The sequence below is a fragment of the Micromys minutus genome, assembly GCF_963924665.1.
Source record: "Micromys minutus genome assembly, chromosome: 22".
In the NCBI taxonomy this organism is placed as follows: domain Eukaryota; kingdom Metazoa; phylum Chordata; class Mammalia; order Rodentia; family Muridae; genus Micromys; species Micromys minutus.
In genome coordinates, this window is record NC_137957.1 from 17,974,371 (window position 1) to 17,991,042 (window position 16,672).

Here is a 16,672-nt window from a genome sequence, read left to right on the forward strand (position 1 = left end):
TAGAATCAGAAACAATGTCCTCAGTAAGTTTCTATATACAATGGGCACGAACAAAACAGTAATTAGAAAAAGATAGCAAAATAAATACGCTGGTATCTTAACAGGAAGCCAACTTGATGAACTTTGGGCTTTCGGAGGCTTTGGTACAGGTCTGAGTCTCCTCAGTTCTGGCTATCAATAAGCATTTGTCTAACTTCTCTTAGCCTTCATGGTCTCACCTGAGAAATGGGCATAATCATGGTGTCAATTTCATATGGATATGTGGGAAGAAGTGAGACAATAAATGCAGAGTCTCTTACAGAGCTCTCAGCAGATGACATGTTTTCACAGAAGAGCTATTACTTTTATCATTAGTGGGAGAGCATAGACTAGGGGTATCCAACCTAGAAAGGATGCCCCAAATTTACTACTCATTGCATGATACTTTGAGCAACTTAACAATGCCTGTCTTCCATGGTCCATGCTCAGCAGAGGGGAATGAGTCTATCATACTTTTCTAGTATGAGAATAAATAGTCAAAGCTACTTTAGAAAATGACTTAACAAAACCTATTAACCCTTAGTACATGCATATAAATCAGTTCCATACCTGTATGTATATGTGCACAAACACACACACACACACACAAGAACATTGATATCAGCTTTATTGTAATAGTACAACCAAGTACAATCAAATGCCCATTGGCAAAAGAATGGGTCAATGCATTTCGGTACATCCATACACAATGGAGTGTCCCACCGAAGTGAGAATAAGGCTACATACACACGCCACTGTATGGATCCCATAGACAAAGAGCTGAGAAAGAAAGCCAGAATGTACAGCTTCTTATTCTACTGTGAGGACATTTAAGAAAAGGAAAACTGATGGATGGTCACAGGAGTTGGACCAATTGTTACTATTTCATAAAAAAATGCTAAGTGGACCAGTCTACTGATTCTTGTTTCTCTAGCCATGCAAAATAGAAACACCGAAGTGGTTTGCAATGTCCAAGGTGCAAATGATCCCCTAGCATGATGGACTACAGGCTCCAATAGACCTCAATGAATAAATTTGCAGAGATACAAATGTGAATACCCTGCTCTGGCTAACAGAAGCAGGAGGTGGCATTAGAGAGCAATAAGGTATGCTAAGACTGTCTTCCTCGGACAGTACTTACACAGGCAAATGTGAAACCCCAGAGTTCCACACTTACAGGCTATTAATTTTGCTGTACATTATATCTCAGTGGAATGTAAAACTCAAAACATACTTCTAGGGGCTGGAGAGATGGGTCAGCAGTTAAGAGCACTGACTGCTCTTTCAGAGGTCCTGAGTTCAAATCCCAGCAACCACATGGTGGCTCACAACCATCTGTAATGGGATCTGATGCCCTCTTCTGGTGTGCCTGATGGCAGCTACATACATAAAATAAATAAATAAACAAACCATTCTTCTACAAACTAGAAAGAAAATGTAGTTTTAATTGCTGTGTCCCATAGGAGGATGTGAAGAGGTACCAGGGAGTCTAAGGCTAGGATACAGACACTTTGGGGGGGGGATGCTTAGAGTACATCTGAAACAAAACATAGACACCATACAGGTGAAAAATATTTTTTATAATATGGTAGTTTACACTGCTGGACCATTCTTAAGTATTCCAACTTTGGACAATCTCATCATCAACCGTTGCTATACCTGATGAAACAGGGGTATGTTTTTTAAAAACGAAATCCCAGATTCACTGTTCTAGAGTCTGATCTTGTCACTTAGAAACATGGTTATGCCACTGGGAAGCCCTATATGAGCATCACCAGAATCACAGAGCCACTTAGACACAACAGGCTGACACCATAAAAACATCAACACAAACACTTTTTATTGTGAGCGGAAAAAAATACACAACCATTTTTATTATGTCCTTCACGGTTAAATATGCTGAATACATGTGAAGATATCTAGGGTCTGCCTAAGCGAGACACTTCGATAAGACATTTGCTCCTGATATTTACAGTACTCGAGTACGCCAAAGCAGAAACGTAAATGGAGTTTGTGATGGCTAAGTAAGTCCGCAGATTCATTTGCTTCCAATCTGGCAGTACAGCACCATAGAAAACACCAAACCAAGAATCTAGAAATAAAGCACAGGGTTAATGTGGATGCTAAAGAATAACATAGAAAATGAAAGCAGTCTACTGAATGGGAAATTAATATCAGAGACTGAGAACAGAAGTCTCTCCCCTGTTCTCTCTCCCCATCTGTCTGTCTGTCTGTCTATCTACCTATCTTTGTATCTGCCTCTATATGTCTCTTTGTCTCTCTGTCTGTCTGTCTCTCTCTCTCTCTCTGTGTGCACGTTTGTGTGTGTGTGTGTGTGTGTGTGTGTGTGTGTGTGTGTTTGTGTGTCAGGTTTTTCCAGCTTGCCAGCCAATCTCCAATGGCCCTACTTAATTGTGCTGTATCAGCTACTACTCAAGGATGGTCTCCTCTTGTGGTATGCACATATCTTTCTGTGACCATTTCTCTCTGAGCTCTGGGTACGGACAGCCAACAGGAACTAAATACATGTATTGATTTCATTGAAAGACCGTGGTCATCTGGTTTGGATCATCTGCACAGAAATCAAGGTGTCTAAAATTTCTTCTACTAAAGTTTTAGGCAATGCTTAGAATTGAAAAAAAAAAAAAAAAGACTAAATTTTTAAAGAAGGAAAAAAATGCACTTGTAAACTATGGGTAACAGCTTAACTCCAGAATTTTCTTCTGAAGTCACAAATCAAAAATCTAGGGCATGAACCCCATCTCATTAGTTCTTCCAAGGGTAAAGATTCTCAGAACCGGCTCTAATTGGCTCTGTAGTTGGTGACTTAAATGCTTTGGTTTTAATGTGGAAATGATAGAAAATGACCGGTGTGTAGTTAGAGGAAAACTGTACCCCTTCCCTGTCTCCCTGGAAAGGAGGCTGAGGAGAGAAAGATGACATGTGCTGAGTCATCTTAAACTCTTTTACTGTGCTGACTTTCTCACTGACATCTGCCTAGAAGCATGATTCAAATGAGGACTGCTGTCAGCTTTGTCCTGTTTTAAAGGGAAAAGAGTAACAGAGAAGCGGCTCTCTAAAGCATTCTCTTCGGGATGCTCTGCGATGCAGGGCTCAAAAGTGATTTGATCGTTTACCTTTATCCCAAAGCTTATTGCTGGGAAACAGAAAATGAAAAAAATGACCAAACACAAGCTCCAGCAACTGCAGTCTTTTTGTAACCTTAAGATGGATGCCTACCCCTCCTAGAGATAGGGCAGGCCTTGACTGAAAAACTGGCTGAAAGATTCTCATGTGGTTTTTATATCAGAGTTTTATCACCAATAGCACACTTCTTTCATGTCCTTATAACAGCTAAGAACATTTATGTTCAGAAGAACAGAAGAGAAATTAATCATTTCCTGATGTGTATAGTAAGACTTACAGCAGACATGTGGCTAAGTGTGTTTATGCACAGACACCCACATGCTGAAGCTTTCTTCCAAAAGTGGTAAAATGACAACTTCTCTGAATGGCTTTTGTTCCTGTGAGGTAGCCTTCTGTCCACGCCATTTGATAGTTTTTATTTAGTGACTGTAAATCCAAAAACTGCTTGCCACTTTTTAGTAAGAATAACAATCTGCATATTTCACTCTAGATAAGGATTCCAAATGCCCATAGTTTTTTTTTTTTTCTCTTTCCATAATTAAGTATTTACATCTTGTCAGAGTTTCTCGTATGCACTCTGAGAGAAACCCTCAGGTACAGTCTTAATAAAGCTTCCACCTAAGGTCTAAATATGAAACATGATTTTCTTTTCCAAGATGATGTCTCCAAATATTTTCTGCATTAGATCTGTGGGAAATTGATTATATTTCCTGAAAGATGTTTATGAGAAGATACTTTCTCTCTATGCATCTTTGCATTTCCTTGAAGTTGGAAGCCGAGAATACAAGTGTTAAAAGGCTCGTTTAATGATTCTAAGACAAAAGTCTACCTGGGGCCAGGTTTCTAACTGATTGGATAACAGAAGACCATTTGCAAAGGTCTCTTTTGAATCAGGCACTAAATATTTCTCTTTTATATCAAACTCTAGAGGGAAGACGGACTTTAGATTGGGAAACCAAACAAGGAAATTATCCAACAGTTCTTTCAGTCAGCTCTCCTCCATATCTACAGATAGTCCAAGCATCACAACTTAACACTCTCACTTAGGGATAAACATTGTAACAGCAGCACACAAACCCCATATGGTAAATGACTGTGTATAGCATTTTTATTCAGCTATTTTACTGGAAAGACATATAAGAGAATTAAAAATGCCCCCCAAGGGTGTTACAAATACAAAGAGTGTATCAAATCCATAAAATATTGATATGGACCTACTCCTCTTGCAGCTGAGTTGCCCACTCGCTCTGTTAAGATCCCTGGCAATAACTTTGGCTAGGATATGCAAGCCACCAATCTTTCCAGTCAATCATGTCCTTGTTACTTTTGGCTCAGCTTCAGCAAGCCTCTTAAAAGTGACCGTGAGCTGTATTCTGTCATAGCCATCTCTCTAAATTTGACTCCAGCATGAAATTTAATACTTAACCTCATTTAAGGCCTGTTTCCCAATCTTAGTTCTTAGTGATTAAGCCCAGGTCTCTGAGTTTATTAACCTCATGCTCACTACCCAGCTGTGTTCTTGGGCAGGATTTAAGTTCAACTCTGTCAAAGCATGTGTGTGTGTGTGTGTGTGTGTGTGTGTGTGTGTGTGTGTGTGTGTGTGTGTGTATTTCTCACCTTTGTGACCATTGTGATTATCATGAAGTCAGAATACAAAGTAAATGAACAAAGGACACAGAACCAATGTCACAAATCTAGAGAAACAGACCTAATGCAGAGTAACTTTTGACTTTGATTCTCTATCAGAGTCAAAGAAATCTGTACTCTACTAACACAGGATTTTTAATTTGGGGTATGAGAAACTATTCTTTTTTTTTTTTTTTTTTTTTTTTTTTTTTTGGTGCTAGTAGTACCTAGTTTTTTTTCCTGATACTTGGCTGAGATACTTGGCTGCTAGGAACCACTTAGAACATTATCTTGCTTTACTCTCAAGAGAAATTCCTACCAAGTGGTGATGTGATAGGAGTTTGCAATTTGCTAAAGCACCCAAAGTGACCAGTGCTCAGCATTCCATGAGAAGGAAGCAAACATCTCTCGGCAGAGATTATCAGGGAGATTCCACACAGTGTTCACTTTCCTGCTACTGTATTGATATCAACTCATGGGCAACTCCAACTCATTTGATATCTCCATTTCTCAAGATCTGAGATAATTCCATAAATGCTTCTTTGAAAATGTTTTATTTCATCTTCTTGGCGAATATCTGGAGGCCATATGAAAGCTCTCCTTTGGGTCATAAAAAGAAATGCCAAGAAGTCCATCAAGATGAAAATTCAATGGAGAGTATATTTGTCAGCATCAATAATTGAACTGATGGATACACCAGCCTCACTTAGAGCTTTCCCGGAGACATCTGCTTATAATACCTAAGCTGAGAAGATTCGAGAAAATGGTGTAAGAGGTTTAGAACTTCTCAGATCTCTCTAGAATGAACTAAAGGAAAAACATTTCTTCACGCCTTTGAGTTTAGCTTGTGTTTCTTGTTTCAAGATCATGGCTAGAAATGAACAATCATGGGGTGGTTCCTTTGCTTTTAACTCTTACTACTTTCTGCTGAGCTCACTTCAGGAACTCTTAACACATGTACTAGTTTTGATGCAAAAGGGATACCTACAACTAAGAATTGTGTAGAATTTTTTTTCTCAAAACAAGACTTTTAGAAATAGCAGCCTCAGCCCTTCTTGGCTTATTGTAATACAATCCTACCTATTCCAGACTCAAGAATGATTCAAAGAGATTCTGTGTCCTAGGCAGTGTGTGCCTGGTGCTTTTTTTGATTGTTTGATTTATCACAAGCATATGTTATTGCTAAGGACCAGCCTCAGCTAGGTCCAGATTCTGAGAGAGGGGTCTTTGGGGGGAGCAAAAACAAATGACTCGAAGTAAAATCGTGGGTCCAAACTGGTAGCTTAGGTTCTGTTGAGATAGCTTTCCAGACTGCTTGCTCTCTCTCTCTCTGTCTCTCTGTCTCTCTGTCTCTCTGTCTCTCTGTCTCTCTGTCTCTCTGTCTCTCTCTCTCTCTCTCTCTCTCTCTCTCTCTCTCTCTCTGTGTGTGTGTGTGTGTGTGTGTGTGTGTGTGTGTGTGTGCTCTGGTTGAGACAGCTTTCTGCTCTCTCTGCTAGCATAACTTCTAAAAGCTCTTGTGATATCTCACAGGTTTTCTGACCAAAGTCAGAAAAGTTGCTATTAAGAAAAAAAAATTCTTGGATCTTCTGACAAAGTCAGAAATCCTGTTAGAGAAATTTAAAAAAACAATTCTTGGGTTCTCTGATCAAAACCAGAAAGTCAGAGAACATTCTAAAGGAGCTGTGCTTGCTCTTCAGACAGCCTTCTCTGGATACCTGCTAGAAAACATTCGAAAAGAGCCGTGTCTGCTCTCTAAGTAATTCTTGGGATTTCTAACTAAAAAAAAAATCCTGTTTTTTTTTTTTTTTGTTTTTTTTTTGTTTTTTTTTTGTTTTTTTTTTTTTAAATTCCAAATGAGATGTGTTTGCTCTCCATGAATTTTCCAAACAAAATCAGAAATCCTGTTTTTTTTTTTTTAAAAGCGCTGTTTTTGCTCTCTAGAGATCTTCAGACAGCTCCCATCCTCCTAGAGAAAAATTCTAAAGAACTGCTCTCACTTTCAGCTAGCTCATCTCAAGCAGACCAAAACCCCAACTTTTTATTTACATATCAATTCAGTTATTTATTCCAGGTTTTCTTTGGATTATCCTATGAATCAGCATCCCAGGAGCCTAGACCCTTAATTCTTAGAAGACAGCCACACATTTTCTTTTAACACTGCCAAGAAATTTAGAGATTTGCAGGTCTTCTGGTCTGTTGGTTAAACAAAAGTGGTAAAAACTAGCTGGGTGGGACCCCATCCCGAAATTGCCATTTCTACCACACCTAGACCTGAATCCATTCTGTCACAGGCTGACCTGGAACTCAGGAATCTACCTGCATTTGTACCGGCCTGTCTTTGCCTCTTTCTGATAAGCTGGCTCACAGGGCAGCTGCTTTTGTCTCTTTGGATTCATGAAGCCCCTAAGATTTATATTGCACCCTTAGATTTTGCCTAGTTGAGAAATTATATGTTTTTGAACCCATGTTTTTAGAGTTCTTTTCCACAGCCTTACGGGCTGTCCTGAAGGTCCCAGTTTTTGTCATTTTGCTGAAACATCAGCCACACCTTCACCTCCCAGACTCACGATGTCTCAGATTAACTTAGAGTCACTAACAGGGAGGACCTTCCTCAAAGGAGGAATTGTAATGTGTACAGTATTAAACAAAGAAGCCGGGTTGCCCACAGCAGCCATTGACGCTCCTGGAGGCCCACACCGGCTGGCCCTGTCCCAGAGGCAGGAAACAACCAGTTCATTCTGTCCCCACCCAGGCCATGCTGACCCGCATGTTATAAAGTTACAATTATGACAGATGCATGCACAGGGGGTCACACTGTTACACTGTACCTCAACAAATGCCAGTCCAAAAGCAAGTCCAATGACAATAATAATGTTCTTTTCAATCAGAGCTTTGATCTGAGAAAAACAGGTCTGTTAAAAAAGAAAGAAAAAGAAAACATTGCTTTTAGTGAAATTTTAATCTCATTGTAAGTGTTTCTATTCTTTTGGTTGATGTTTTATATTGGTATCAAGGCCAACAAAGAAGCATTGAACAATTTTTTCTACCCCTAGCCTTACTCTGTGTGCTAAAGAGCATCTTAGCCAGCTTTTCTTTCTTTCTTTTTTTTCTTTGGCTTCATAGCACCCAACTGTTGGGACTGACACTCAAGAAGGACACTGGGTAGACCAAGCACTTCAGCAAAGACTTCGTAGGAGTAGCCGGCCAATGTATATTGGATCCCACAGGGTTTTTGTGAGCTTTTATTAGGTTACAGTTTGGTAGGCAGAAGGATTGGCATTACATTCTTCTCTTGGTGGTTTACCTGTTGTCCTGCATTTCTGTTTGTTTGTTTGTTTGTTTGTTTGCTTGTTGAAAAAGAACTTAAAATTGGGATGGTAGGGTAAGGGAAGAGTATGATCAAAATAGATTTAAATAAAAATGCTGTAAATATTGAAAATATAATAAAAATGATTTGGCAAAATTTTGAAAATAAATTAATAAGTCAACTGTGACAATTTATCTCTAAACTATAATTTTCATAAATCAAAAAAAAAAAAGATAGCTTATGTGGGCTTGTGACCTGCAGCAGGGAAGGCTATCTTGAGATTCCAGCTAGTGTAGTATAGATATTCCTATGAAGAACAACGAATGTCAAGTCCTCTAATAATAAATATGACTCCTATTTTTATCTTTAAAGGTTCCACTATGTGTGCTTTTATGATATGACTTTAAGAAAGAGTTTAGAAAGTTGTTTTTCTGATACATTATTTTGAAACATATTCAAATTGGCCTGAAAATCAAACTTTAAAACATTTTCAGACAAATCCTAAACATTTTGAGAACTGAAAATTACAAGGATAACTTTTATAAAATAGACAAACACTTCACAATATGATCTGTATTGTCATGGACCATGTCATTCATGAGATACCCATGAGTGTATGAAGACTGACCAAAATCATACTACTTGCTAGAAACAGTAGTGGTGGTAGTAGTGGTGGTGGTGGTGGTGGAGGAGGAGGTGGAGGAGGAGGAAGAGGAGGAGGAAGCAGGAGCCGCAGCAGCAGAAGATCTCCAAAGTTGGGAAGGTCTATCCCAAACTTCATTCCTTAATATAGTGAACTTCTTCATTTACTTCTAATCCAAAGCAGCAAACATCTGAGACCATTATGCCAGTTAGGGCCAAGACAGAGGTGAATGTCTACATCTATTGATTTAAATTTATGATATATATCTGTCTCCTCCTGCTCCCAAGAAAACACAGCAAAAGAGAGCAAAGAAAAGGAACCATGCCAGGGCAGCTGTTGGCTTATACTCAGATGAATTCTGTATGAACTTTCAGGAGACATCATTCCATAAAGTGCTTTTCAGACTATATCTTGACGAAAAACATCTTTCAGCTGAGTCCTCCATGGGAAGTAGAGATGCCTATGAATTTCCTCATTGCCCTAAGTGGAAGCTACATTCATCCATATCAAATAATGATTCCCATTCTATCTTGGAAATAGTGTGCTACTAAATTTAGGTGGGCAGGAGAGGTAGGGAGGAGGGAATCAGAGAGGATCATAAAAGGTAAGAATGAAAAAATGCAATTGCTATTATTTTGACAATGAAATGACAGAATAATATTGCCACTTGTAACTCTCTCCTGGGAATTCCTGTAAATCTGAGTGACATCTTGTAGTACTTCACAGCTGAGCCCCCTTAACCCCAATGAGTAGTCTGGAGGAGAGGATTTTTTTTTTCCCTCTGTGATTTGGTATTTTCTTTTATTTATTAATGACACTGACAGTTGGTCAATAAAAACAACACTAGGTTGGAAATAACTTTTGGGTATCCTGGGAACTAATGAGAAATGGAGTAGCTTTTGGGAGTCTCTCATGACTAGATCATAATCATTTGCTCAAGTCATTCTGAGGCGAGACACAGGGAGAACTGAGATGGAATTGTCTCTGAAGAAGAGCCATAAAACATTTACACATTGATACTGACTGCGTTTCTGCTGAGCTCTTCTGGGCAGAAGGGACAGCTATTTATTGATTTCTTCAATTATTTTTATTTCATGTGAATTTGGTACTTTGCCTGCATGTGTGTCTGCATGAGGGTGTTGGGTCCCCTGGGACTGGAGTTACAGACAGTTGTGAGCTGCCATGTGGGTGCTGGGAATTGAAATCCAGTTCTTTGGAAGAACAGTCTTAACTGCAAAGCCAACTCTCCAGCCCCAGTGTAAAAAGCCTTGTGATGAGAGATGCATGGCTTCTAAGAGGTAATCAATAAACATGATCAGTAGTTACTTTTCATGACAATATTTTTTAAATTTTTTTCATTAAAAATCACATGGAAAATAGAAGTTGGTACCCACAACTCAGACACTTTGAATGCATATAACATGCAGAAGATAGAAACTCACCATTTAAATTGATTTCAAATACTCAAATCAATCTCTTACTTGCAACAATAAGTAGATAAATTAGCAAGTAATTTAATGTTTGAAAACTGAAGTCTTAAATATCAAATCCTTTATTTGTACTTACACGGATTCTTGGGGAAAGGTATTATAATGGGGGGGGTAACTTTTTAAAACTAAATTAAATATATTAATTTCCAGAACTTTAATTACAATTTAAAAAAAAAGAAAAGTAATTTTAGTGACCAAAAACAGGATAAAATAAACTTTTGTGTTAGCTTGTACTTGACCTAAATTTGGCCCATGAAAATTAGATTAAAATGATGCTAAGCTTATAGACAAAAAATTCTTTAGGTTATATAAATGTTAGCTTTATATAAACATCTTCATATCACAGCTGCCCTGGTGCTTGCTGTATTTCACGTTTTTACAAGACTATCATTGTGAAAGGAATAGAGCAGAACTAAGGTTATGCCAAAGTGAACCTTATTCTTACCTTTCGATAAACTCTTTGTTGGTCATAATTTACACAACCAGAGCCTGTGCATTTGCAGGACTTTATCGCATCTGGAAAATTATTTCCCCAGTCAGCAGCTCCAAGTTTCAATCCGCAGCACTTAAACTGTGAGGAGAAAGGCAGGAGGAAACCCTGTCCTTAGCATAACCAGAAACATTGTCATGCATTCAGTTGCTCTTCTAAATGTCACTACAAAGATGTGTCTCATGCAAAAAAATACCAATTTTTTTTTTGTGTTACGTACATGTGCTTGCACTCTTTCACTTGAACATGAGTGAGTGTCTAGGTGTGTTAGTGTCTACATGTGTGTGTGTAAGCATGAGCATGTGCTTGGATATGGCAGGTGTGTCACATGCACATAGAAGCCAGAGATGGTATGGGATCCGTTGGAAGTGTGTTTAAGGGATTTATGTTAAGTTGTGAACCAGCTGACATGGAAGCTGACACCTGACCTCCAGTCCTCTGAAAGCAGCACTGAGCCACCTCTGCAGTACTCCTTATGTTAACATATGCTATGTCATCTTACCCAGACAAAGCACCCATACACATAACTAAAATATAAATAAATAAATAAATAAATAAATAAATAAAATCTACTGTTAGAAAGGAATTTTGTTCTGAACATCAATAAAGGAAAAATGAATAAAGTAGTAAACGTTTGAAGAAATTGGAAATAAAGTATAAATAAAAACAACAAGATTTTTCATGTTTAGTTTTAATGACAAGAGAAAGTCTGATCTAACTTGTAGTAAATATTAAAATGATGGCTTAACCTTTTGTTGCCCCTGAGGTCTCACTCGATGGATTCCGCTCTAGGGCAGAGCCAAATACACACTCGGTTCCCACACTGCTTGGTACTCCAGTCTACCTCTAAGAACTCGGTCGTGATTTACTCCACTGCCCCTGTTGTATCTGTCCCACGTGGATCCAACCACCCTGGTGTGCTCCATTTCTCTATTGCCCAGCACAAACATGACTCCAAAAACCGGTAGATTATCAAACAGGTTGATATATTAAATTCTCAATCTACAAACTCTCTACACAATAAACTTACATCCAATAGATAAAGATACAAACCACCCTTCTATATGAGATAATAAAAGACCCATGGAAACCCTTGGAAATAATAATAACAAACTTATTAAGCTAGAGATACACCAAGAGAAACATACACGTCTGCCTCCATCTTGTCTAGGCCTCCTGCCTCCACTTCTGCTCCTTGAACTTTCCCGCCTATCTCTCTCTTGTCTAATCATTTATCGCCTTATCATAAATCTACAGACCTATGTAGACACAAGACACACACACACCAAGTTCTCAACTTAGAAACATACACATGCTGCTCAAAACTTTTGAAAAACTTTAAAGATAGTTGTTTTGTGTGGTCTATGCACCAGAGACATTTCAAAGAGCAGAGAGTTCCCAGACTTCTGTGAGGTTAAATTTTTCATAGAGATCTTTGAAACAGGGAAGCAAGCACTGCCAAAAGATCAAGTTTTCAGAAAAACATCATAGAGATAAAAGTACAGACTAAAGTCACTGAAGGGAAAGAGGATGTGGCTGTAATCCAGGAAGGAAGCCAGGAAGTAGACATAACATGGAACACTATTGGATGAGGAAGAGAAAGGAAGTATCTCCATCCTCTTCTAACTCATCTACTGGAGAGAACACTTCATGAAGAAACTGTTCAAAACAGTTCTGAAACCACCACAACAAATACTGGCTGATTTTTCAGGTATAAATTTAATTCCAGCACATCAGGGAACAGAATCGGCAGATAGCTGAGTTAGTGTCCAATTGGATTTACTTGGTGAGTATACTGGTTGGTTTTGTGTGTCAACTTGACACAGCTGGAGTCATCACAGAAAAAGGAGCTTCCCTTGAGGAAATGCCTCCATGAGATCCAGCTGTAAGGCATTCTCTCAACTAGTGATCAAGGGGGGAGGGCCCATTGTGGGTGGTGCTATCCCTAGGCTGGTAGACCTGGGTTCTATAAGAAAGCAAGCTGAGCAAGCCAGGGGAAGCAAGCCAGTAAGCAACATCCCTCCGTGGCCTCTGCATCAGCTCCTGCTTCCTGACCTGCTTGGGTTCCAGTCCTGACTTCCTTTGGTAATGAATAGCAATGTGGAAGTGTAAGCTGAATAAACCCTTTCCTCCCCAACTTGCTTCTTGGTCATGATGTTTTGTGTAGGAATACAAACCCTGACTAAGACAGTGAGTTCCAAGACACACACACACACACACACACACACACACACACACACACACACGCACGCTTGTTTTCCTATTTCAAAAACCTCTATGAAAATTCAATCTCATGGAGGTCCTGAAACTCTCTGTTCTTTGAAATGTCTCTGGTGCAAAGATCATTAAAGACAATTATTTTTGAGACATAGTAAAAAGATCTGGGCACATATCTTTCATCTCAGCAGTTGGGAGGCATAGACAGATGGACCTCTGAATTTTAGTCCAGCCTGGTCAATAGAGTAAATTTCAAGACAGCCAGGGCTACATATCGAAATCCTGTCTTGAAAAAAATGACCCATGTATGGCTTATCTTAAGGCCCACATGAGAAGAGGGAGCCCATGTTCTAGACTGAGTCTGGATAGCCAAGAAACCTAGGGTAGAACCAAACATAAATAACCCAAAAAACCTATAAATTGATTCTTAATAGTATTTTACTGGACTCATAGATATTGTCCAGCCATCATCAGAGATGTTTCTTCCAACAGAAAATGCCAGAGGGTAATCTCACAGAGAGACATAATACAGAGAAAGAATCTAAAATGGAGATGTCCATCAAGTCCCCCCCTCTTAGAGATTAGAGAAGGCCAAAGAGCAGAGAGAGGGGAGAAGGGAGGAGGGGGTAGTCAAGGATAACAGAAGAACATGGCCCAATGAACTAAACAGGGTTAGTTTGGGTTCATTTGGGTTCACAGAGACTGAAGTGGCAACATGGTGCCTTCATGGGTCTGCACCAGGTCCTCTGCATACAAGTTATGGTTGTGTTGCTTGGGGTTTCTGTAGGACTCCCAATGGGAGTGAATGTCTATCTGACTCATGCTCTTGGGACTCTTTTCCTCCTATTGGGTGCCTTGTCCAGCCTTAATAATCGAACTTTTGTTTTATTGTATCTTGTTTTGTCATGCCTGGTTTTTGTCTCTTAGAGACCAGCTCTTTTCTGAATTAAAAAATGGAAGGGGAGTGGGTGTCAGGGAGAGAGAGAGGAGGTGAGTGGGAAGCTGGAAGGAGTGAAGGGAGGGAAACTGTGGTTGTGACGTATTGTATGAAAGAAGAATCTATTTTCAATAAAGAAAAAAGACAGGTTTCAAAAAGATAACAACCAAACATAAGAACATAACATATTAGATATATAATAAGATGAAGCAAAGACTTTCATATCAGAGTTGGACACAGTCACAGGGAGAGGAGAACAGGCCCTAAGAGCAGGCAAAGGCGTTAGAAACCCCCTCATTCTGACAGTCAGGAGTCCCATAAAGACACTAAGCTGATAGCTGTAATGTATTTACAGAGGACCTGGTGTGGACCCATGGAGGCCCCGTGCTTGCTGCATTTGTTTCTGAGTGCATGTGCACTTTGCTGGGTTGACGCAGAGGGCCTTCTTTTCCTGATGTCCTCCATACCTGCAGGTTCTTAGAATCTTTCTACTCTTCTTCTGCAAGATTCCCTGAGCTCTAAGGAAGGATTTGATCAAGTCTAAGGATTTGATGAAAGACTTCCAATTTAGACTATCCCTCTGGAATGTATTGTATGAGAAAAGAATCTTTTTTAATAAAAGCGAGAAAGAGAGAAGAAGCAAAAAACAAAACAAACTCTGAAAAATAGGAAAAGAACTGTAATTCAATAGTTGTAGTTAGGTAGCCATATTATGCATATTTAAAGCCCATCCTGCCAAAATTTCAGATGCTAATAATGGGACCTAATCTCCAGATTTGTTGCAAGGATGGAGAACAAGAAAATCCATATGAAGTGCTAAGTTTAGTACTCAGCATTTAGCATCTGCTTTTAAATACATTAACTACAATAACTTTCTTTTCACTGTCTGTTATACTCCCAGGTGAGCATGTTTTCTTCAATATCATTATCAATGATTTCCATAGAAACGGGGAAAGTATGTGTCAGACACTATAGAACAGCAACGTTGCAAAGAAGATCCAAATAGTGAGTTTAAAGTAACAAATTCAGTTGAGGCAAAGATAGTGATGTGGGCTTTGGTTCAAGAACTGAGTTGCACAAACTCATGATTCAATGTTCTTATGATAAAGAAAGAGCTGAAATTTTAGCAAGGAGGGCTTTCTTCAAATAACCTCCTTGTTCTCATGAGTGAGACAACTAGTCACTTACTCTTCCTGATTATTTTAAATAATATTAATCAATGTGGGCTTGCTGTATGTGATAGTTTGTATATGCTTGGCCCAGGGAGTGGCACTATTTGGAGGTATGACCTTGTTGGAGGAGGTGTGTTACTGTGGGCATGGGCTTTAAGACCCTACTCCCAGCTGCCTGATGTCAGTATTCTACTAGTAGCCTTCAGATGAAGATGTAGAACTCTCAGCTCCTCCTGCACCATTCCTGCCTGGATGCCACCATGTTCCTGCCTTGATGATAATAGACTGAACCTCTGAAGCTGTAAGCCAGCACCAATGAAATGTTGTCCTTATAAGAGTTGCCTTAGTCATGATGTCTGTTCACAACAGTAAAACCCTAACTAAGACACTATATAAAATAGGACAAAAATCTCATATACATAAGATCACTCCATGTTTGAAATACGGCATACCTGATTATTGTTAAAGAGGCACAGACAGATAAAGGATAAAGGCGAGAAGACAGAAAGACTAAATAAAGCTTGTTATGGTACCTACTCTCTAGACCTACAATAGGGCAGTTAGGGAAGACGTTTTGTCAGAAAAAAAATTGTAAGTTGTGTGAATGTTGAATGTAAAAGCCAGAGTTTATGATACATTACCCTTATAAAAATACTCAACAAGATTTCCAAAAGGGAGCCACATTCCATTGTAATAGGGAATTTGTGTGGGAGTTTCCTGAAAATCAGAGAAAGCCATGCAACATCTGAAACTTCTTTCATATGCATTGTATATGTAGATGAAACAGGTTGGAGTATGACCTCTTAGCATTTCTTCTAGGTTCCATTCAACAGCCAGGTAGGAGCCTGGCTTGCCATAAAAAGGACTGACTGTTTTGTTTGCTCTTGCATCCTCCCCCCCCACTCCCTCTCTCTCCCTTTCCTTTCTCTCTGGCCCTGGCCCCCTTCTCTCGCTCTCTGGCCTTTCTCTCCCCCTCCCTCTCTATTTCCCCTTCTTCCCACATGTTCCTGGCCAGCCCATCTTCCTCCATTCCTTCTCTTTCTCTGCCTCCCCTCCCTTCTCACCCCTTTCTTATGCCCCCAAGTAAATTTCATTTTATACTAGACACAGCAGGGGATGCCTCAGCATGGGCCGGCTAAGGTACCCCTTCTGCTACAGCATGCTGCAGCATTACCAAACACGTCCTTTCCCAAAAGAAATGTAATTTAAACACAGACAGCTAAATGGATTGGCAGACAAAATTAGGTTCAGGGTGCAATGTGACCCTAAGTCTTAGGCACTGAGATTACATCAAAACAGACAACACATGGCACATTTAGTAAATCATAGTTTGCACAGAGGCCTTAAATCCCTCGAAATGGGCTTGCCCCAGAATCTCGTTGGATCTCTATAGTCTCTTGTCCCAAGACCTCTTAACAGAGAGAACCAAGTTGCTCTGTGCTCTTGCCCCATGGGAAGACTAAGGCTGCCCATATCTTCTGTTGTCAACTTGAATTAGTCTGGGCTCCACACTGGGAATAGGTGGGGCATGGGAAAGCAGAGGGTATAGTCATGGGGAAGTTAGGGAAACAGCGCTTCTCACAGGAACTTAGATCGGAACTGGCTCATGTCATATTTCTGTGCTT

The 16,672-nt window shown here is 39.6% G+C and overlaps 1 protein-coding gene across 1 annotated transcript in view; it reads right to left on the reverse strand.

Moving 5' to 3' along the window:
• Positions 1-629: 629 nt before the first annotated feature.
• The window catches only part of TSPAN8 (tetraspanin 8), a 37,784-nt gene continuing 21,741 nt past the window's right edge, over positions 630-16,672 (reverse strand). The window contains exons 7-9 of the mRNA XM_080935000.1: positions 10,677-10,802; positions 7,620-7,703; positions 630-2,110 (exon numbers count right to left, since the gene is read on the reverse strand). Coding sequence (XP_080791126.1) covers positions 2,057-2,110; positions 7,620-7,703; positions 10,677-10,802 — 264 coding nt within the window. The 3' untranslated portion in view covers positions 630-2,056. The remainder of the gene's footprint in view (positions 2,111-7,619; positions 7,704-10,676; positions 10,803-16,672) is intronic.